Genomic DNA, 24,570 nt, shown 5'->3' with positions numbered 1-24,570 from the left:
ATACCATGAATAGCTCTTTCCCCCATCTAACAGTTTAAACAGGGGCTCAAATGAAATGAAATCAGTTTAAAGTGGAAAAAACCAGACTGACTTTCTATATGATATTGAATTTATAGTTCTAGCATATAGCCTTTTTTCTAAGCATAATATGTATATATTATATAAATGAACTTGTCATTATCATTTCCCCATAGTGATTACTACAAAAAACAAACTTTCTTTTTGTCCATCTGTCTAAACAATATCCTTACAAATCCTGCAAGATAAAACAGCCAATGAAAAAATTATACAAATACATGAAAATCTGGAAGAAATGTAAAAAAACCTGGTAAATACTCGACTACATTTTAATTTCTTAATTCAAAGACTAGTATAGCACTTCAGATGTGACATGTGAAAATGTAGTCTCATCTTAGGGTTGCTCATTGTCCGTGATTAAGATATGGGATGGGATAACCCAGATGGAGTGAAATATTGATCTAAGTATGTAGGCTGGTAAAAATGTTTATTACTTTGTTCACACAGATGTGGTAAATATGGAATGTCGTTTTAATGATCGCAACCCTGAATGAAAAAGCAGAACACTCATCATCTTTTTGATCTCCTTATTTTCAACAAGGCATCTGTAAAATCAACGTCTGTCTTCTCTTTGTGATTTTAAGTCCAACTTTATAAAAATAAAAAGTAGACATTATCAATTTAATCTTACAGTTGGCAATTAGCATCTTTACAGACTCCAAAGCCTAAACAATTGAAAGTTGAATAATTTATGGCAAATGGAACAATTTCTGTCAACAGTATTATAATGTGCATTAGAAATATACTTCACTGCCTGGAGCTCCTTGATTATTGATTCTGGAGTTCTCATTAGTGATGCAATTGGCAGCCCCCACCCACGGGCAATGGCAACTTTTGTTTATCTGCACTTCTGAATTAATTGGAATTAATCCATGGTTACTTGTGCTTATTATTTAGGGCAAGATTCTGCCAATAAAAGAGGATGAAGAAGGTGTGCCATGGTTGCTCTCATGCCAGCAGGTTATCTTCTAGGCAAAACCAGCCAGAATGGCCACTGACTCCTTTGGCCAGGGAACACAGCCAACACCTCCTTGGCTCCTGTTTCATTCTTGGGACAATGGATAGCAAATCCACAGCGTTGACCTTATCATAGGTAATTGTTTGGGATGGTGATGTCTAGAAGCATCTCACAGCAAAGGTGTTAAGCTAGGCAGACATCAAGGAGCAGTTGCAAGGTGTGAATATTCAGGTAAAAGATGAATATATAGAGAGTGTGTGTTTCTTTGAAAGAGTTAGAGCCAAAAGGATCAAACCTTTGTAGTGAACAAAGGAAGGTGGCTCAGAGAAAACTGTCAGGTTAAAGTTAGGTTGAGAAAGGCCAGGTTCAGCCAGTGTGTAGGATGGCTTCTGTGGGATGCATCCAGTAAGAGGAAAGATTTTGTTGATCAAGGTCTTGTCTGGGGAGAGGTCATCTACTTATGTTCCCACTATTCGTGGCAGGAAAAATCTGAGATGCTTAGCCATTGCCCTTTCTAGGGTTTCTGGACAGCCCTTCTTCAGTGTGAGGGGAGATATTTCTCTCTTCTTATGAGCATATTCTTATAAGACAAGAGCTTGTAAGGAATTGCTACATTTTGGGCTGTAACTCCAAGATCGTAATGTGAACTTTCATCTCTGTGCTTCTTCTGCCTTTTGCAGAAATGCTTTTCAGCTGGCTGTTTACTTTCTTGCTGTGAGTCACCCAGTGTGGGCTGTTCTTGGGAAGAGTATGAAGACTTGTCAGACTGGGAGGAAAGACTAATAAGCGAATAATGATGTGTGCTATCCTACTTCTGCAGAGAATTATTATTTCCCTAATAACATAACTTGTGTGCTTGTCCTGTAGACCCCCAAAAGCATCCACAACATGGAGGATACAGGGAGAAAGAGAACAGCTATCAGGCAGCTTCACTTGCAGTACATGAAGTGTCAGGCCATCAGGAAAGTATGGTGAGGGCCTGAAGCACCTGCTACCATACACAGCTCTGCTAATGATGCTATCTGATCTCACTGGTGCAGAAAGAGGCTCTACAGCTGTGCCCAGGAGGTCAAGGGTTGCACCTCATAAGGAGACCAAAAAAATAAATCAGGTGCTAAGAATTTTGGGAAGGAACAGAAAGCACAAGAGAAGGTCTTGTCATGCCATGCTATAAAACCACAGCATGGCCCTATTTTAATTTCTTAGTAAAATACTGGTCACCCCATACCAGGAAGGATGTTGTAAAATCTAAAAATAGATGGAGAAGATGGTTACAATCATAATGAAGATTATAGCCAACAAATAGCCTTTGTCCAAGGGTGACTAAATAGAAAGCTGCAGAAAGACTTAATAGGTTTCTTCACGTTGAGAAGAGATAGACGGGGGAGAGCAAGGTATGATTTAAGGCCCTTCAAATCTTGAGAGAGATGGAGGAAATAAATGACTGAATTTTTCATTTTTCATTGTACTAGAGTCAGGAGATACCTAGTACTAGTCAACGTAGCTCAAAATAAATGATAAAATAAGCAGGAGTCCTTCATACAACCTCCATCTAACTTGAGAAGGTCATTGCCAGAGCAATTAGGCAGATTAGACAACAGCAGGAGGATCCACTGATAATGGTTAAATCTAAAGGTCCACATTGAAGCTTTGGCTAAAAATACCTCCGACTGCTGACAACAAGAAGCTGGGAGGGTATGTAAGGGGAAAAACTCCTTGCACCCTTCCTTATTATGTTTTCCTTAAGCATTTGCTACAGGCTTCCAGTAGCAGGCTGGGGATCTGAGCTGCCTCAGTTGTTTGTGCAGAGGAGATGGCTCTGCCACTGCTGCAGTTACACACATTGAATCTTGAAGTGCAGGAGCATTTCGGAAGAGAAGCTCTTCACTCACAACACATGGGGGCTTCACAGGCTTTAGCCTTCTTGTGCCAAGAAAACTGCACAATATTCAACTTTGGCATGCGTTTAATGCTAGATGTTGAAGGTGGCTTTTTTCTGGAGGTACAATCTCTTCCTTCACTCAAATGAAAAGTTGAGGAAAGGAGGTAATTTGAGAAGCTCAGGTATTCTCTTTTTTGCATATCCATCACAAATAGTTAATCAGCCTATATGTGCACTCACCAGATGAGAATGAGTTGCCAAAGGGCTGATTATTAACACATTTATCTGAATGCTGAACTTGTACCAAGCCAGTTGAGAAAACAGGTGCAGATCTGAATGACTAGTGAAGCTACAGATCTATTTTTTTTTCTGTCTCCCAGTATCTCCAAGATTTAATGTTTTTCAAGAAAACATAGTCCAGTTCAACTTACATTGCTGAATTCATTTTCTAGCTGTGGCATTTAGCAGCTTCTCAGATTTAATAGTGTCCAGGTCCTTTTAACCTTACTTTCTGAATGTACAGAAAGGCAGGTTGGGCTTGAATTGTCCATATAAACAATTCCTCATATGATGCCTTCTTCCATATGCACATCTGGCGAGTTCTGCATTGTTCCTAATTAGGATGCAGCTTCTTGGAAAATTAGTTCTTTGACAGAAACTGTAACAAGAAACTGCAAATTTAAACAAGAACTGAGAATCCCACAGAGACATTTATTAGCAATAAAATCAAAGATCTGCAAAATGCATTTTGTTTTTCTTGCCCTCAGCATCACTGAATCTTCTGATCCCAGACGATGCTTAGTCCTCTATCATTACAGACAGACCTGGGCATGTATCAGAGATTAAAAGTAACTTTCCGGTTCTATGAGGGTCCATAAGGAGCAACTGAAATTATATCTGTATGATATTTCTCAATAGCTCTACACCATTTGTGTCTTACCAGTGGTTGGGAAAAATTGCAGTTCTCTTGTTCAGCTAACTGTCAGAACTGGATTTCACATAAAGAAGAAACAGCTAAAAACATTTGGATCCTACTATATTCTGTCTGGTTAAATTCAAATTGACACTATAGATCAGCATTAAATCAGCTAACCAAAATTTCTTCTTGTCTAAACTATTCCAAATCAAAAATAATATCTCTAATACCAGAGAAGCCAAAATAAAAGTCTAAGAAAAATATTACTAAAAGTAAACAAAAGCCTGGAGTTCAAATCCAAATTGGTTTAAACATTAACTATCGATCTTGTTATGAACGAAACCCAAAAATCTGCTCAAGAAATACTTGCAGTTTAGGAGCCTTTTCTTCTAAATGAAATTTTCAAAATTGCTGCAGTACAACAAGATACTGAAGAACCTACTTTTGTTCAGAAGAACCACTCATGCATGATGAATTATTCACTTCATGCCCATCTGAATGGGACCAAATGAACTAACAAGTTGAAGAGTTATTTATCTGTGCCTTACTATGGAGATGGAACAGTTAGAGGAAAAAAAATCTATGTATTTCAGGCTTTGATAGTTCCTATTACAGATGAAATTCAACTAGCTGACAAGGAACTGTTTACATGACTATGACCTAAACTTTCAAAAGGCTGCATTTCTTTGGTTTTACAGGAAGATCATGAGCCGTGGTTGACCTTTTTGCAATTATTTGCTCTGATTTGGATACAGATGATAAAGCCACAAAATGGACACAAATACAGTAGCCTGCTGCTACTGAATCTACTTTAAAAGCTGTAATGCAGCATCATTTTCTTCTGCATTGTGGTCTGTGAGCATTACCTCAACAAAGCCAGTCTGAAAGCACGCAAAAAAGTGAGCATCTTTCTGGAGAAGGTGGAAGGAAATGTTGCAACTCTGTTCTGCACAAGCAAGTAACAGATTTGTCTTCTGCAATAGTATTCATCTGCTGTTTCCACGTACAACAGCTACTACCCATTATCTCTTCTCTATAAAGCATAATTGTACCAGATCCTCAAGGCATCACTTTGTGCAATTCCAGTGACCTGAGCAGAGGTTTTGGCCTGCCTCTACTAGACCTGTTGTGTTCCATGCATAAAGCAAGATCATCCTCTCAGCCACTTACTGAGCCCCTTTATTAAGGTTGCAAATAAAGTCAGTAACTGTGATCATGCTTTTGGTTGTTGTGGATCCTGGCTTGTCTGGGAATCATTGGAGATAAACATCTCATTTCAAATAAGCTACTGAGCAGATGGTAATGACTTTTAATCACAAGCAACATGAGGCAAATCTGAAGTAAGGCTCTTGAGATGAACAGTTTGGAACATCATTCCCACCATTTTGAATGCTGAATAACCTTGCCCCATGAAGAGAGCTATGTGTGATTTATGTACACATATACTTCCAGCTAACTAAAATACTGACAGTCGTTAATAGATTTTCACAATTTTTAATCTGGGCCCTTATCCAATGCTCACTGAAGTCAAAGCAAACCTCTTCTTTCTAAGCCTTCAAAGACTCCATCTGCTGCAATAACAAAGTGTTGTGTTTTAATTGCTGATGCAGAAGTCTGGGAGACCTACAAGAACTTCCTGATCAATACTAAAAAGGAGAGTAGGGGGTAGTTTCTTTAGATACCTGAAACCCTATTCTCAGAAAAAAAATTAAAACAAAAATTAAAAAAAAACCCACCTTTTTGCAAATTGTGTAAACAATACTGAGGGTCAGACACTGACCTTCAGCTTGTGTCCTATGACTGCGTCAGGTTAATTACATCATGTTAGACAATTCTCTGGTTAGGTCAGTCCTGAGAAGGTAGTAAGGCAGTACAGGAAGTTTTTTCACGGGCCCTTTTTGCCACTGCATTCTTGGAAAGCTGAGGTGCTCTGCATTGAGGATGTCTTTGTGCCAAGAGTGGAGTTCTCGTTTCTACATAATCTCCCTCTGATCCTTGTGATGTTTTCAGAACAGTCCGCTTTCCCAATGACACTGCTGGCCATCACGGCATGACAAGTTTGCTTTGCAGCCCTTGGGCCACAATCTCCTTGCTCAGAAGCTTACACCATTTCTTAACAGGCATGTTTAAATAGTTTTGCTTGAGCCTACATACAGAGAGATCTATGTTTATGCTCTTTGTAACAGGGAATCAGCGAGAATAGTTTTCAAATGGTTAGCCTGACTAAACAATTAACTGCAACAAAAAAACCTCCATCGTGGTTTACAACATGCCTTCCACAACTCCGCTTACATTTTAACTCCATGTCAATCAGTAGCAATTTTCTCGCTGACCTTTTGTACCAGTGTGGCTTTGCCATTTTATCTTCTGGAGCCGTATTGACACCTCGCTGCCCTGTCCTGCAAAGGTGGCCACCTGTACCACTCCCCAGGGAACCCACGCTCGCAGCTTATGGCAACGGGGAGCATTTCCACAGCCAGATTACAGCTATGTAGAAGAGATCTAAGCAAATAAATTGTCTGATTAATAACACGCACAAGTGGCGTGCAGGGGAGATGGGCAGGCGTTGTGGGGCGCAGGGAGCCCCAGACCCGGTGGCGCAGGCTGTGCTGGTGTGGAAGGCGACAGCAGACACGGTGTGAGCTGCTGACTCAGGTACAGGCTGAAAAACCACACAGGGACCTTGATCCCTCCATGTACAGATGCAGCCATTGACTTCAGCAGGAAGATTTGCTTCTCTTTAGCCCTCAGCTAATCATGTATTTGTTTCCCTGTTAAGTGTCTCTTTGTGGTTCTGTCTGTGGGCTCTTGCAAATGAATACATGAAATGCATGACTGAAACATCCAAGCTCTCGGTGCCTTGCTCAGGCATGGCTTGCTGAAATGCTTTGGGAATGTTGCTAGAGAAACAAGTCCCTATGCATCGGGCCTGAAGAGGAAAAATCACATGCTGTACTTCTGCATGGAGAGAGGTCTATGGGACGGCTGCCCTCCCAGCGCCCTTTCATACAAAGGCGGGAAGATTAATGGACTCAGCAACTAGTCAGTGGAGTAGAGTACAGTAGGGTAACAAAGGAACGACGTCTAACATGGCGATGGGTGAGGGGCCGCACACCAGTTAGCGCCCCTGTGCCTGGCGGCGCTACCTAAAGCCGCCCACTCGGGACTGCCGGGCTCCCTGCGGGAGCTCCCCCGCGTTGGCCACCCTGCCGCAGCCGCTCCCGCCGCCGGGCTGTGCGGGGGGGATCCCGGCCCGGCGGCCGCCCCTCACGGCCTCCCTCACGGCCTCCCCGCCGCCGGACTACACTTCCCGGCGGCCCCCGGGCGGGGCGGAGGGCGGGCGGTCCCGGCGGCCCTGCTCGGCGGGGCCTGCCGGGAGCATGGCTGCCAGGGAGGCGGGCGGCGTCGTGCTGGGCAAGGCCGCCGACAAGCTCTTCTCGCTGAGCGGGCTGTTCGCGGTGTACAAGCCCAAGGGGCCCACCTCGGCCGGCGTGCTCAACATCCTAAAGGAGAAGCTGCTAGCAGGTAGGCGGCCGGGCCGCGGGACGCAAGGTGAGGCGCGGACTCCTCGAGTAGGGCCTGGAGGCCCGAGGTTGAGTTTTGGTGCTAAAGTGAGGAAATCGCGACAGGGAGGTGCGCGTAGGCCGTGCCGGCGGTGCCAGGGCCGGAGCGGGCCGGCTGTGTGTGAACACGCGTTTAGCCCCCGAGTGTTGTGGCCGAGTCTGCCCTGCCCGGCATGGCTGGGGGGGTGTCGGCATGTGTGTTCGTTAGGGTGCTGGAGCCATTGCACCCTCTTCCTCAGCGTTCAGAACACTTAAGGAGAATTGTCTTGTTGTTGTTGTGGGGTTTTTGTTTGTTTGTTTTGTTTTGCCTTTGTAGTAGTTTGCAGCTGTGGCACGGCCCAGACTGGGGGAATGGAGTCGCTTCTGGCTACTTTCTGGCTCGCTGTGTGGAGCTGCTGGGTCCCTGTGAGACTCAGCGTGTGGGTCACACAGCACAGTGAGCAGTAAGGCCATATTGACCACAGATGTGTTTGGGGCAGGCATCTTATCGCCTAGAGGTACAGCATGATGTGAGCCTTCGTTTTGAATGGGGGTGAGATTTGCCTCAGCAGAAAGCTACAGCCCTGCAGTGCACGGTGCACGGGATCCCAGCTTGCCTGGCGAGCTGTTGAACCGGGTCCCGGGGACAGTGTGCACCTATCTGCCAGAATGGTTGCCAGCAGCATTTCTGCAGGACAGCACTGGCAGAATGTTCTGCTTCAGTCCTGCTACCTATTGCCATTTAAAAAAAAAACACAACCAACCGCCAAATGAGGGAAAAGCACAGTGTTTCGAGGCATTTGAAAGTCCTGGGTGTAGTCTGCAGAAACTGCTTTTTCAGAATACAGGGAAGCCTGTGTGTCAGATATTAGGGAAAAAAATATGTTATCATTGCAAAGTGTGAGGGACTATGGCCTAGATTCTCTTTATAATGGATATGGGGACTTGATCATCTAATCGGGGCTTTTGGGCGGTTCCTGATTAAGTGAGAACATACTTTCAGACTGGTGAGTGCTTATTCAGGCAGATCTACACTGTAGTGAACTGTAGTGTAGGCATGGACTTCAGTTCAGCTTTGTATGGAAGAGATTTAGCTGGATCATGTCTGATTCCCTGGTGTGAAAGGCATAATGGAGAGATAATAGAAGTAGGTAAGGAAGCTTAGAGCATTTGTCATATTTAATACTAATAAATAAGGTGCATTGGACTGCAATATTCCTGGAGTCATCAGCTGCATAGGAAGTGTGGTGGGTTGAGATGCTCTGACAGCTTAAAAGCAGCAGTGAGCAAGTTCAGTTCATGGCAGAGTTTCCACAGGGCTGCATACATGCGAGTAAGCATGACCTGTTACATGGAAGTAGATACAAGGATTGCCCAGATTATGTAACAGAAAATTTGTGTGTAATAGGTGATTTTTGGAACTCTGCTGCTAGTTCTTGTGTGCTTTGTTATTGAAACTTCACAGGTGAACTATCCCGCTGGTTTACTAGTAGAATTTTCTGTGAAGGTCTGTTTATAACGGTATAATGGTGTATAAGACTTGATTAGAATCTAAGTGAAAATAGCTTGCAAATTGTTTAAGGTTGGGAGTAGATCTAGATGAGTCATTGCTCTTATTCAGTACAGCAGTTTCTGCACTACTAATTCATAGTTTAAATAATTGATTTTTATCTCCTTTAGCAGTCTGGAAATATGTGCTATTTTTCCTGTGTTTTGTGGTTATCCTATAATTCTTCCTTTCAATTTCTATTTGCAGAAGCTGGTGTGCAAACAAATGGGAACAAAAGAAATCAAGTTTTGAAAATTGGACATGGTGGAACTTTGGACAGTGCAGCAGCAGGAGTTCTGGGTAATGAAAAATATAAATACAGTCATCAAAAGATGATTTCAGGAAATGTTTTCATGCCTACATGTAATCAGAAGTGAAGGAACAATTTGGGATGCACATGGCAGGGTTTGTGGTTTTTGGGGAAGGACAGGTTACTGTGGAAAAGTGGTCTGGATTAAATTTCCTCTGCATATACTTTTACACGCATATAATACGTTTCTTAACAGAAGGCTAACACACCCCACACCACACCCCCAATTCCTGAAATAACTTGTGGTTTATTATGTGAAAATACAGACTCTTGTGTATTGAATTCTAAATTACCTCAGAAATTGGTGGCTTGTTTTACTTAAGCTGAGGATTTATAGTCATCATAATTTTCAAAAGTGTTTGTTCTTAAACTAATACTTTCTTGGGGTTTTGAGGGCGCCTTTTGGGTTGTAATACTCACCAAATGAAAGGTATGTAAGATCAGTTCAGCTGCTGCTTTTTTTGAGGCTCAGTACAGAAACAGTTTTTGCTTCCTGTACCGTCTGTCTTCTTTAAGAAGAGTCATCAAAGAGATTTTGTCTTTTAATTTTGATGGCAATCCATGTATCAAATTCCTTTTTTTTTTTTTAAGGAACAGGATGTGTTAATTGCTGGTGTTGAAAACTCAGCTGTGGATATGACTGTTAGGCTGGATTATTCCCATATCATAGATTGTCAGCAGTAGTTTTGTAGATAAGTAACATGCAAACTACATCTTGCTTAAATCGTAGCCTTGTAGCCCTGCTTGGCTAGAAGGAATAACAACAGTACTTTTTTTGTATTGAAAATCAACAGGTACAGCTATGAGTATACAATGAAAATGAAACGACTTAGTTTTGTTGTAATGACTTCTCTCAGGACGAGCTGTGCTTTTCAGGGGGGTGTTGCTTGCTGAGATTTTTGCTAGTAGGGGCCTGTAGGGTAGTCATTGTCTTTCTCTGTCACCTGTGAACGTTGCAAAATGTAACATTCTTGGGATAGAAGTAAGCACTAGCTCATTTTGTTCCAATTTCCTGTACTGTGTGGCCACTTACTGGAGAATACTGTGTGTATTGCTGAAACAGGCATTTTTCATTTACGCATATGTTCCCTTTGAGCGTGCTACTACTCATTGTGGAAAGTCAACAGCATTGATCCATAGGAAAAGAAAAATCACTCGTGCTTCTTAATTGCTTCTCCTACTGTTCTCTGATATCCAGCAGTCTCCAAAGCCTGCTCCTGTGGCATGACAAAAAGTACTTGGGCTTGATGTGCTTGGTAAAGACAGATAAGTGCATCACCTTAATATGCTATGGATCGATTAAAAAAAGGCACAGGATCTTTCGTTTCACTGCCATACGGAACACACAGAGAAAAATCAATGGTAGCTAGGTTGAAGAGGAGTGGGAAGGGGAATGTGCCCAGATTTCTTGTGGGTTTGGGTAAGATAATGAGGAGAGAGGGGAGGACACAACAGAAACAAGTTATGCAGAAAATATGTGCTGCTTTTTGGGATAGCGTGGTGGGGCAGGAATCTTTCTTTCATCATGGACAGCAGCATAATAGAAGTACTTATTTTCTGAAACCTCTAACCTTTCTTGATCTATGCTGCTGTTGCCCAGGTTCTATGTACTGCTTATCTATAACTTTGTTCATGGGAATTAGTTCTTAGGATCATAGAATGGTTTGTGTTGGAAGGGACCTTAAAGATTATCTAGTTCCCACCCCACTGCCATGGGCAGGGACACCTGCCACTAGACCAGGTTGCTTCAAGCCCCATCCAACCTAGCCTTGGAACACTTCCAGGGATGGGGCATCCACAGCTTCCCTGGGCAACATGTTCCAGTGCCTCATCACCCTCATAGTGAAGAATTTCTTCTTAATATCTAATCTTAATCTAGCCTCTTTCAGTTTAAGTCCACCCCTCCTTGTCTTATCACTATGTGCTCTTGTAAAATGTTGGTACAGAGTCTTACTTAGTGTGCCAGGTGTCCTGCAAGTAACTGGCTGGTGCTTTTCGTCAGAAAATATACTTTTATATTTCTTTTCCTACTGACAGCAAATGTAGATGAGGAAGGACCTTGGAGACAGAGGTCAGTGATCCATGGCGTGTGAGTGAAAGGCAGCTTAGAGACCAGGTGGCATGTGATGGCCCTGCACTGGTAGGAGCTTGGAGTGACTGCTGTCTGAGAGGGAAGTCTTTTGTCCTGTCCCCATTTGTGGCTTCCATTGCATGTGAAAGATGGTGGGAGCTAGGACTCAACTTCTTCACATTAGGTCTCTTATTTTAGATACAAGAAGCAAAGAACTGTAGGTCAAGTCTTACTGAATATCTTCTTTTAATATCAGTCTAAGGCTGTGGTTCCAGTTTAGTCTTTCTTGCTGTAAAATGGGAATTTTAAATACTTGGCTTGTTTCTATGTTGCAGTTATGAATTATGCTTCCATAGTAGAAGAAAAGATGAAAAAGTATAAAAAATTAAAAATGCAGTTAAACCTTGTTATGCTCTGTGTAGTCTGGCAAGTTTAGTTTATGTTGCCTTTCAATAATACACGTGCTACACAAGCTGATGATTAATAGGGGAAATTGTTAGTGTCTTGTTCACAGAAGCATTCACTGTTTCTTTAAAATTATGCTACTGAATCTCTTGACAGTCTTCAGCAAATTTCAGCTTAGCAGTTATGTTGAAGTGTCAGTGATGTCATCACATTGCAAGAAAAGTGCTTGGTTATAAAATTTTATTTGTGTGCTTATCTCCTTTTCTCAGCTTTGTTGCAGCTCTTTCCTATCTGGCAAATGACAGGAACAGGCTGAACTGAAGGTACACAAAGGCACAAGCACAGGGGCATGTGTGACTAAAAATCCTCAGGAACAAGAGAAGTAATTGAGAATAAGAAGTAATCTGATGAGTCTCAGAGTGTAAAGATTGAGAAGTATTAGGGCACATGATTTGGTTTTTTTGGTTTTCTTTTCATGTTCATTGTGTTTCATGCTTTTGGTAGTGGCTCCTGGTTAACACAAAGCAGATTTCCTGTAAGTCCCTTAACTCCTGTAGTTTTATTAAAATCAAGGAATCAAGGACATAAGATTTTACGTATTTCATAAGTTGTACACAAAAGTAATTTCCTTCTAAAATTTTCATTGTTTCCTTGGATTGCTGTATGTGGAAAAAATCAATAGGAAAGCATATTCAAGGAAAGCACCTGTCTAAATAGCTTTAAAATAAAATACAGCTCTTTCTGTCTCTTATGAAAAGCTGACTGATTGCTGTTTTGTAGAATAGTGGTTTAATATTGAAAGACGGTAGTCTTTACGTATGCAATAATAAGAAGGTTTGATAATAAAAGATTTTTGACAGAGGGAGTTGGACATTTTGATTATTTGTTTATCAGGCTTACAGCAAGAAAATAAATTTTATTATGCTATCTTAACTGCATTACTCTTGGTCACTATCAACCTTTAAAAGGGCTATTTAGTTACAGTGGAGGCTGGATTCATTATTAGTGAGCCATAGCCTTCATCAAACCAGAGACGGAGTTAATTGCACTATCCGTTTCTGTGGTGATTAAAAGTCAAATAAATCTAGAGGTTGAGTTAAAGCATTTTAACAATAGGTGAAGCTTTTTATCTTCTGCTTTAGACATTTTTTTCCTTTTACTAGTCCCATATTGTTTGAACATCAGAGATACTTTCTCGTAAGTGTTGACTCTTTTCATATGCTACCAGAGCATGAAAGGCTGTATTTCTGACCGGTGTAATATGTAGTAGTGATTGGTGTTGAATAAGGGAACTGCAAAGCTGGTTTTGAAGTGGAATTTTTTTCTTCTTCTGTCTTTTTTAGTGGTTGGTATTGGAAAAGGAACTAAAATGCTGAAAACTATGTTGGCAGGTTCCAAGGTAAGGAATGCTAAAAGACTTGTATTAGTAGGGGTTTTTGTTTTCTTTTCTTCAACTGAAGACTGCATCAACATACAAACATCTCAGCCATCCTGCATATTTAGTATAAACATATTCTTTGGTTCCTTTTTGTATTTAGTCAGAAATTCAATATTAAGATTGTATGTCCAGAATGGTTATTTTAAAAATTTCATTTGTCTTGGTTTTTATACAAAATGTTAATAAACACCAAATTCCTATTTTACCGGAGGATTTTTATACTATTTAGTGTGTTTTTTACAAAAAGGGACAAAAACTATAATGAAGATGGCATTTTAAGTGATGTTTTCAGGATATAATTGTGTATGACTACTCAGTTTTTGGTTATGTTCCTTATGTGTAGATAACTTAATTGCTGTTTAGCTTGCATTAACAGACCATCTTTGTTTCCTTTCTCTCTTTTTAAATACCTTGAGGCCTTAAGAGGCACCTTGTGGAATTAAGTGTTTTGTAGTTGTGATAGTGTCTGTCATTCCAGATTGTAGCTCCTGTAGATAAATGCTCTACAAGTGTATGGATAGGCACGTGTAAGAAGCCAAAGGTAGCAAAAGCCTTGTGGCTGCATGAGATAATCCAGACTGGAGACTTGACAGATGGTGATCTTGTTCATGGCTGCTTTTGATTAGTTGTGCTTTGTCTTTGGTGAGTGTGTTTCAGAGTGTAGGTGTTACTTACACAAACAAGTGCATATACTCCCAAGAATAATCTACCAGTGTTGATTCCTTCTTTGCAAGTAAAATCCTGTGGTTTTACCCATTGTTTTTAAATGAGAAGTTTAGGAAAGAGTGGCAGATGCAGAAATCAATTAAGTCTTCCAAATTTCATTTTAAACTTGGGGAAAGTCAATAGCAGACTTAGCAAATTGATAGCCTTTCTAATGCATTTTTTGTTCTATTTTTCCCATTCTCTTCTGGTCTAAAGGCTTAAGCCCTTTACAGGTGCTGAACTGATAGCCTGAGGTAGAATGAGATTGACAATCTTCAGTTCAACTCAAAGGCAAATAATTTGACAGAAGAGAAACAACCAGGATAAAAGGATGTAGCTATAAAGTCTGATCCAAAACTTACTGTGGTCAGTGTCAGTCCCTGCACTGACTGTAATGGGTTTGCGTTTGGTTAATAGGACCAGATATCAGAGGCATCTGTGTTTTGAAACATGCAGTAAGCAGCTGCAGCTGGATTTACAGTGGAATTGTAACCAGTTACCACCTGACATCTCCTTTCAAAGAACTTTTAAGTTAAAGGCATTGAGATACTTCATCTAAATTAAGTCATCGTAGCTAAATGTGTGGAAATTGTTGATTGAAAACCACGTAAAGCAATTGAAGTATCTCTTAAGTTGATGTTCTCATGTTCACAGTGGAAACACTGTGATAGATGACGTAGTTTCTGCGTTTTTGGCAAAACAGAGTATGCACAGAGTCCTTGGCAACTTCACCATAAAGTTCTGTAGACAATGGGAGTGTTACCTAACCAAACATTTTCCCCAGATAACTCAAGGAGGCTTATAGCTGCTGCTGAGGGGCAAGAGAGTAAAACACAGAGGAGAAATGGGCAGTGGGGCCAGTCTGGTAAGTGACCCCAGCTAGATCCATCAGCTCTCACCTGGCTTTAGACTGGTGTAGGCTGTGGGCACTTGATTCATTGAGGCAAACAGAATTACTCCTTAGAGCAAATCAGCTCTTTCACTGCAACTGTTTGTGTGTTCTGATGTGGCAGAGTGTGTGAGGTAGCTAACATCTGTGCCAGGTGGCATGGTGGTCATGAGCCTTCATTGGGAGCTTGCTTTGTTTCTGCTTTACTGTTTTCTATTTATACTTCAATAAATTAGGCATGCAATAATTTGAGAGGCTTAAGGAAGTTGAATAATTTTCCACAGATATCTGCCTACTTGGTTTTTTTTTGACCACACTGACAACAATGTCTCGTAATGCAGTGAGAGATCTGATACAGACAAACCCATGACTGTCTAATTAGGTTTGAGTATCTTTTTGCATCCCATGCCATGTGCTAGGATTTTATGCTCTTAATTTATCTTTTTTACCATTGTGGATGCTGAAGTGTTTGTTGAAGTGTGATGTTTTTCTTTTGTTCCTTTTATTACTATAAAGATTCAGATCAACTGTCTGAGCCTCCGTGGTTAGGATTTACTGTTTGGCTATAGGAATGTGTCTTGTAACGAAATAGTTCAGTCTATCATTGTTGGCAGCAGAGCTGTGCTGAATGGCCAAAACGTATGTTACTGCAGTAAACTCCATATGGTGGCTCTGCCAGAGATTGGACTATTTCTGATTTTTTCCCAAACATTGTGTGAAACTTTCCTGACTCTGTGTGGCAGCTCCGAACATTATCACTCGATTTGCATCTTATACACATTATACAAGGAGTGTTACTCTTTCAGTGTAGATCTAGTTCTCCATTGGTTTGACCTCCTTATGAATTAAATCAAAACAAATAGAAATGTGCAGCCAAGGGCAATACCTACTTAGTGTTCCAGATTTCTCATTGAATTCTTAGTATTTATCCAGAAATAAAAATGTGAGCAGGCTAGCTTAGGTTTTGTTTGCTTTATTTTGTTTCAGATGCTCCAAATGAGGAGGAGAAGCTGAATCCTCTTGGATCTGGAATTTAAATACTGAGCATTTAATACATCTTTCATAGGAGAATCACTTTTCCTTCCTGCGTTCAGGGACTTGGACTTTGTCTTAGTTAGAATTCTTGTACTGCATTATTTTGAGAGAAATTGTTTTATTGTGTTTGCAAAATAAAGAATGAGAAAATATTTTCTGCTTCACCAGTAAAATGAATACGATGGGTCTGTACCAATTTTTATGGTGGTTAATTGTTTCTGAACAACTCAGTCTTATGGGTGACTAGTCTGTCTCAAATGCAGTGTAGAAGTGGGGTTTTTTTTGGGGGGGAAATAGGTTAGAAAATGCTAGCAGCACAGTTTCCAAAGCAGTAATCCAGTTTTATAACCTCTCATCTACCAGAATGCGTTGTTACATAGAAGCAAATGAGGGAAATGTCAGAAGAAAAAAAAGAAGAGCAGTAAGCAATGAAATTCTTCATTATTCCAATAGTTTCCACCAGGAGGACATGTCTTCCAACACATCCAGCCTTTAGTTTTAGGTGGAATAAAACAGGATAATTGAAATTTTCAGATTTCAGTTCCATGCTTAATTTTCATATTTTTCAGTGCAATAACGTCTGAGTTCACCCTAAGAGAATTGAGTCATACTAGTGTGAATAAAGCCAGAACTTGGCCATCCATCAAACTGTGCTTGAAATCACTGCCTTTCAGTAAGCAGAAAGTGTGGTCTTACTGGTTTTATCTGAGGATGCAACTTCTTGTCATGGTCCGCATACAATCTGAAACCCCAGGTGCTCAGTGATGTGAGGGGAATTGCCTGAGTACTTTGCACTGGTTGCACAAGTTTGGGCAGGGACTAGTTAAAACTGAAGATTTAATGTCTAAAGTTGTGGCTTCTCAAAGTGAAACACTATAAAAAAAATGAAGAAATCACTGAATAGAGTAAAACCCAAACTCCAAATGATCACAAGGACTAAAAAGAGATTATGGGCAGAATGAAGATATGTCAATGACCTGATATGTGACAACTGTTCTATTATAATTGTTAACATTTGAGTTCTTATGAATCCTGGATGGAAAAATGAGTGCTAGTTCAGTGATCAGGCCTCAAAACTTGCCAGTCACACTTGCATCCTATGAGAGAAGGCTTGCCTGAGCAGGAATTCATTCAAATTACATAAGAGAATTTCTGAGAGATATGTAAATTACTTGCAGTGTGATTCTGGGATTAGAGTTTGTATGTTGCAAAATTGTTTCTCTGGAGGGTTGGCAGCAGATGCTGCTGAACAAAAAGTCCATAAAGAAGGTTTACCTCCTGTGATTATCTTGCTGTCCTAAAAGTTAGGCTTCAATTTGTATCCGTGGCTTCTCAAACATAAAGCTTGCTCGCTTTCTCCATTAATTGGTGGGTTTTTTTTAAAGTAAGTCCTTGGCTTCCATCTTTTGGTGATGAGTTCCATGAATTAATGCATTAAAAAGCACATCTAGTAGTTCTATAAGGAGCAGAACTAATGAAGCCTTTTCTTGTGACTTTGTTTGTTAACAGCTCGTTAGACACCAGAGCCCCACGTGGACTCTTTGGTACCCAGTAATACACTGGAGGCTCCCTCTGAAGCCTTTTTCATAGTGGAAGCTGCAATATATTTATTTCCTCTATCTGCCTGTTTTCAGGAGGCTTATAAGAACTCGGCATCTCTGAGTTCTCTATTCTTCTGCCAGCATTTGTGTGGTTGCACATTAACATGCACACCATGATGGTGCAAGTGCTATTTCTTTGGAAATCCTAATTTCTTTCTAAAGAGTCTTGCTGTGTTTTTTCGTGGTTTTTTTTGTTTGGGTTTTTTTTAAGCATTTCAAAAGCCATTTGTTCTCCAGTTCGTATATTTTGAGTCATGACTGCAAGAAAATTGAGTTGACTTTCCTTTTGAAGGATTGTCTTAGTGGTGTGCATTCTTACTTTTAATCTTTAAAAATTCTCTATATAGTATCAGCTGGCTGAGTTCTTTGTTTCATCTTGCTTTCTTTTGGAGCTGGTGAAACCAAAACTACCTTTACAGTAGGTTTTGTATCATAGAGATGCATTCTATTTTCTTTTTCATATTTTGGTATTTTTAACATTGTCTTGGAAGGGCAAGATTTGTGGGTAGTGGTAATATTTCTTATTAGACTGATTGATACAGTATCAAAATGAGGCATTTGGAAGTGCAAGCCCTTTCTCAGATCTAAAATAGAAGCCATGGACTTTAAGTGTATTTGAGATTTGTTTAGAGTTTAGTGAGGTAGGTATCTGTTAGACCATTTCTGAAAGAAAAAGTAGTTAATGCTTGTGTGTGTGGCACACCAACAATTCTGTGTGGGAAGGCAGTTATAGTTAAGACCCCAAGACTGTTCCACACAGATGGGCTACATTTTATCACCCACGTTAATAAAATAGAGTAAGAAAACAATTTATTTCCTGTGTGGGATAGAAAACTTTTGTTCACAACTGATCAGCCAAGCTCCCAGTCACAAGGCAAGGGAGACTGTTACTGCTTGCCTGATGATTCTTCAGGTCCCATTTTGCTTGTGTTCATCTGTGGATTTAGTTGGGCTTTTGCTTCCAAATTACAGTATTGTATCCAACTGTCTATATTTGTCTTGGAGGAATCCAAGTAGAAGTGGTTTGTTTGCTCTTTAGCTCTTTCCCTAGGACATTTTTCATCTGCAACACCTTCTAATTTTTCACTCTGGTTCATGCCCTTTTGCATTCTCACACCTCTTTGTTTACAGTATCCGATCCACAATAACCAAGGGTCTGACCGAGTTTTTCTATAGAAATGGGAGAGGTAGCAAAAAGAGAGTGCAGTGTGGGACCTGCACATTTAAGCAAAGTGGATTATAGCTACACAAAATGTCATTACTTTGCCTCTGTTCAAGCCCAAAGAAATTATTGTTTCCTTACAAGGGAGGCAGGAGAGGAAAGGAGATGATAAGGTTATCTCCTAGGGGAAAGAAAGAGCCTGGTAGATTATATGTTGTGGCATGTGAAGGGGTTAGTGTGAGGTAATGTTATAGCATGCCATAAATCCAATATCTTTATTGAGCCCATGGTTTTTTTCTGAACCCAGCGGAGTTATGAATTTTAGTTCCCAGGCTTGTTTTGAAAGGTGTTTTATAGGTTTCCCTTGAGGAACAGGACTGGCAGATTGGAGATGGAGTGATTGTTTTATGAGAGATGTTAACCCACGGGCAGATGAATGTGTTCCAGCCCTTGTAGACTGGCTAGGTGAATTCTTCCTGACAGGTAGTGTTTGCTTAATTTCACCCATTGAATTACCATTTTGTGCTTTAGGTGAGGTGTATTACGTTCCTGAAATACAGATACAGGACAGAGAGGTCTTGACATTTCTCTTACATCCTATTTATTACATTATTGTGCAAACATTCAAGGAATACTTCCTTGTATGTTTGCATAATACAGTGCAAAGACGTCTATTAATAAAACTTGTCCTACTTTATGTCTGTAGTCTTTAACAGCTATATCCAAGTACTGCTATAATAGTTTGCTTTTTTTTTTAACCAGTACTGACACTCAAGAAAGTTTTTGCAGAACCAGAGCTTTCTGTTATAATTCCATGACATCTCTCCAGAGCAGAGCACTCGAGAAAGTTTTTGGAGAACCAGAGCTTTCTGTTATAATTCCATGACATCTCTCCAGAGCAGAGGAGGTTGGTTCAGAGACCCATTGCTGTTTACGCAAACTTAGGATTGGTTTCTATCCTGTGTGTATTATTTTGCATTACTGACAACAAATCTTGTTGCTTGAATGCCTCCAGATATTAGATAGAAATCAATGTCAGTTTATAACAGGATAGTTGTCTTCCTTACTTTGTCACAAGGAAAATGCATATATGAAATGAAGTCTGGGAAATGCATGAATGATGCTGGTTTTGTTGTGTTTTGAGGATGTGTATAAGTTGTTATCAAAACTTGGTGTCTGTATGAAACAAGATGCACTGAGGGAATGTTAAGCCTGCACAGTGGAGGATGCAGGAATCAGGAAGTGTTAGTTGGATAAAACATGTCCTTACATGTTACACACTATGGACGTCTTTAATTACCTGTTACTGCAAAACATGATACATTTTTTAACCTGCTTTTTTGATAACAAATCATATGCTGATTTGAGTATCTACTCCTTCCTGCCCTGCCCATTATCCCCAAAACAAAGTTGTAGAGGAAGAAGCTGTTAAATAGTACAGATAACACTTTCCTGCAGTGGTACCGTTAGTAAGCTGGCTTAACGTGCTGTGTGTTGCTCGAGTCTCTTTTATGCTCACTCCAGAGGCCTAATCTATTAATAGCTCAGCTTCATGCTCTATTAATATTCACACTTTTTTTAAACTGGTGAAAATCTTGAGGAGACTGCCCCTATTGTGCTGCAGAAGCTCCTTCCTCCAAAAAATGCCAAGTACTTAAGGAGCATGCTCTAGTGTCATTTTTCTGTTCTTCCATTCACGAGGTCAGTGTCTCCTTCTTTCCACTTGACCGTTCTAAGGTTGTGTGTGCGTACAGTTCTTGGTTGCATTCATTAAAATAAAATCAAGACTGCAGCATGGCAAGGCTTTTTTCTTTTTTTTTAATAAAGATCATATTAAAAAAATATTAACAGATTTAAACTAGCCATTCTCCATTGTTTTCTGTAGTGTTCCTTTCTGGTGGTTTGGAGGTGCTCTTAGCACCGCCTTTTAGACTTTACTGCATCTTGGCCTTAGCAATGTCTTTGAATTCACCTAAAGGCTTTCATGGATTCAGTTTTATCTGTGAATTTGTATGTACTGATAAAATCTTACCCCTCTGGAAGGACTGTGTTATAGTTCTGGGCAGAGAATTATGAATTTCCTTAAACCTGTTTCTCAGATAGGAGCGGAAGGTCATCTTTGTTTATTTTGTATAATCTGTGGTGTAGATCCTAGAAGACAGAATGAGGAAACGGGTACTAAAGTTGAAGATGTAATTTAAGAGCTAAACTGGAACATACTGGTGAGCGGGATATGTTTCCACAGAGAGCATGTGCCAGGAAGGTTTACGTGAAGAGACTGGGCTACAAGCAGCCACTTCTGGACATTAACCTGCGTCCTGTCTTGGATATTGTGAGCCTGAATTTTATTTATAAGTGATATGTGGCCACAGTGCTATGTCGGATGAACCAGTGTTCCTGTTGGGATTGTTCCCCCTCCCACCCCCTTTCTTTCTCTATTAACACAAAAATTTAAACTTGTAACAGTTTTTAGCGACTACCTTAAAGCTTCTCGGAACTCCAGGTAAAGTATCTTTTGTGGATTACCCTATCACAGGTGCTTCAAGTCCCTCACATTGAAAAGCTAGTCAGCCCGTATATTTGAACTTTTTTAATAAGCTGACATAAGAGGTCAGAAAATCCTGTTTAGCCCAAGAGTAAAGATCAGATAGTTTTTCAGCAATGACAGTACAATTACAGCATCTAGCAGTAAATAAAATTATGTGCAGGCTTAGCACAAAGTCAGCTTTTTCTTTTAGGGGAAAAAAATGAATGGTAGAGAAGTTGTAATGTTTGTGTGTATTAAGAGGACATGTTTGGTGTTTGATAATTTTGAATTTGCTCTGTTGTAAAATACGGACCTCCTCCCTCATCCTGCAGTCTTTATTTTGCCTCTGTGCAACCTGCTTTTAAGAGATTAGGGCTCTGTGCTTTTAATATATTGGAATCTGCTTAGTGAGAGTGCTTTGTTTTGGAAAATAATTGAAACTATGGCAACCCTCGGGTTTTTTTCCAGCTTATTTGTCTACCCCATGTACTCCTCTGGTTTGGTGAATGATTAGCATGCTGGAAACCACTGGTAGCTGCTAATGTTATATAAACAGCAAATACAAGTTATGTAAATATTAAATCCAGAGCACCTTAGTTGTGCTTTAGAAATCATTAGACACAAACTGAATGTCACTGTAGAACTGAGGGTATAAGGCCTCTTCACTGTCTCAGCGGCCTAAGTCTGCAAAAATGTAAGTGCTCGCACCAGGCTTGCAGACTGGATGGGTCTGGCACAGGAACACTAATTCTGATCAGTGCTTGCCTGCTGTGCGCTTGCTCTGATTTCCTTCAGGTTCTCTAAAGCACTTGTTTTTTGTTTGGGTTTTTTTGTTTGTTTGTTTTGTTTTATTTCCCTCAAACTTGTCAGCCACACACAGACACCAGTTTACATAAATTGACTTTCTGTTCCTATCGAATAGGGCTTCTCTTTCCCAGCTTTCAGTCTCTTGCACAGGGGACTGTAGCCTTTATTTATTTATTTTTCTTTTACACTTCTGTGTTCAGTTGCTGCTGTGATTAGAAAATAGGTCATCCTTGGATGAACTCTTCTGAACTGCCTCTTCCAGAGAGCTTGCTTGCCTGGGATATTCTTGCAGTGGAAGCCATCTTAAAATCTTCCTGACAGCTACTAGTGACCTTATTTCATAATTACTTGTGTGTCTGTCTAGCTCTTCCAAAGTGTTGCTTCTCTGTGTTTGAAAAAGCTTTTAAAACATGTTATAATTTAAGATTTCAAGTCTCTGGCACCTTTCCAAATAAAACTTTGATATATTAACAGTTAGAACTGAGAAGCTCTGTTCCATGGTCTGTCTGGCATTTGCACTGACAAGTGGGACAGACATGCCTGGCAGTCAGCCCAGGGGCTTCAGCCTGCAGGAGCCCCCCCCGGGCTGGGTTGTGCAGCTAATAGCTATGCTGGCTGTGCAGCCCCTCTGACAGGAGGGGATTCTTCTTCCTTATCCTCCTCTTCCTCCTTTCACTGTTAAATATGTATGCTGATAAAGTCTTGCATGCTTCTTTCTCTTTTTATGGATACACTTTCCATTCTGCGTTAGTAGAAAGATTTCTCTGAAATTGTGTATGAATTAAAAAAGCCAAATGATAGCTATTCTCTTACTAAAACTTTATTGTAAATATTATATGGTTTACTATCTGTGAGAATTTTGGCTGTGCCCTGTGGTTGTGACTCCAAAACAAAATTCCTTTTCTCAAGATGTCTCAGATTTATTAGAGGGTTTGGAATTTGTTTCTTATGGGCTCCTGTGATCCTGTTCTTTCGCCGGCCCTGGCCTTTATGGCATGTTTCTTTCTGGTCATGGGTATGGTAGCAAACGTATGACTGCCAAAGCACTTCACTGTCTGTCTGGTCTTGTTGAGGTCACATCCACTGCATCCCCCAGTCTGTGTGACAGTCTTCATGTTATCGTTGACAGAGTACAGTGGCTTGTCACTGTGAAGGATCTTCTTAAGGCTGTCTCTTCACTAATATGAATGAAAGAGTTGCTTATACTTGAGGGCTTCTGATCACTTTGCTGCCTTTTGTTTCAGTTGCCATAATATCCAGAAAATGGTCTTCTAGACAGCTGAGAGGTGTAGTAGCCATTCCCTAATGCAGGATAGCTTTGGGAAGGTCTGTATGCCCTCAGGGTTGTTGCCCTGTTGTACAATTGTGAGGCTCTGTTTTGGGACCATGCAAACCACCATTAGAAGTTGGAATTATTGCTTGCTACAGTGCTTGCAAGTTGTGACTGGGAATTGTTGATCTTAACTTGTAATGCACTACACTTGCATGTTGTAGAATCCCATAGGAAAGCTGAGAGAGATGCTGATTTTAATCTTTAAATAGTTTGGCTTCTGGTCTTTTGAGATGAGTAGGGGGCAAGGACATAGGGGCTACTGATTGGCAGAGTGTTGTCTGACGAGCTGCTGATACAAGGATGTTTTCTGTCATGGTCTGCACTTGGAAGGATTTTCCACTGCCTGTAACACCTACTACCTTGCTTTTTTTGTTTCACATTGAGTGGGTTGAAGGCAGTGTGGTTGTGAGCAATTGCTGTCTGTGTTCCTGCAGTGATTTGTCATTTGAGGAAGAATGCCCCTAGATATACTTCATAAAACTGGAAGAAATAAATGATTGCCAACACAGGTGAGAAAAGGTCACCAAAGACTTACTAAATGACTCAGAATCCATTGTGTGCTTCCGAGGGCAGTGTGAGTGAGAGTCTAAAGAGAGCTAATGCTGAATTTTGACGCAAAGTGAGAGGAACAATAAGTTAAGTCTGCATTCTCATGTTATCTTCTACAAGCTCCAGGTCCTGCACACTAACAAAGGGGAAGTAAACCCTATTAAGTGGCTAGTAAGAATTGTGCTATATAATTGTAGATACCCAAGGGCACTCCAGAGACTGATCATAAACCAACTGTAATTCATAATTTTCTGACCTGTTATAGCCTTTTTTGAGGATTATTGCATTGCTGGCTTGAGTCTTTGTGCACCTTTAGAGGCATCGGTAAGGACTGGCCATTTGTGACTAATTTTTAAGGATGCTGTTTTGTCCTGGTTTCAGCTGGGATAGAGTTAATTTTCTTCTTAGTAGCTGGTGTTTTGGGTTTGGTGTGAGAACAGTGTTGATAACACACTGATGTTTTTGGTTGTTGCTAGGTAGTGTTTATAAAGTAAGTCAAAGACTTTTCAGTTTCTCAGGCCCTGCCAGTGAGAGGCTGGAGGGGAACAAGAAATTGGGAGGGGACACAGCGAGGACAGCTGACCCCAACTAGCCAAAGAGATATTCCGTACCATATGATGTCATGTTGAGTATATATAAACTGGAGGAAGAAGGAGGACGGACATGTGTCATTATGGCATTTGTCTTCCTGAGTAACTGTTAACATGTGATGGAGCCCTGCTCTCCTGGAGATGGCTGAACACCTGCCTGCTGACGGGAAATGGTGAATGAATTCCTTGCTTTGCTTTGCTGGCATGCATAGCTTTTGCTTTA

General features: G+C 40.6%; 1 protein-coding gene across 1 annotated transcript in view; it reads left to right on the top strand.

The window, feature by feature from the left end:
- Positions 1–7,176: 7,176 nt before the first annotated feature.
- TRUB1 (TruB pseudouridine synthase family member 1) overlaps positions 7,177–24,570 on the top strand; it is a 31,061-nt gene continuing 13,667 nt past the window's right edge. The window contains 3 exon segments of the mRNA XM_040606224.1: positions 7,177–7,359; positions 9,133–9,225; positions 13,055–13,110. Coding sequence (XP_040462158.1) covers positions 7,215–7,359; positions 9,133–9,225; positions 13,055–13,110 — 294 coding nt within the window. The 5' untranslated portion in view covers positions 7,177–7,214.

The sequence above is a fragment of the Falco naumanni genome, chromosome 9 (genome assembly GCF_017639655.2).
Source record: "Falco naumanni isolate bFalNau1 chromosome 9, bFalNau1.pat, whole genome shotgun sequence".
Classification (NCBI taxonomy): Eukaryota; Metazoa; Chordata; class Aves; order Falconiformes; family Falconidae; genus Falco; species Falco naumanni.
The sequence above is the reverse complement of the archived record's forward strand: the minus strand, read 5'-3'. Positions and strand labels throughout refer to the sequence as shown.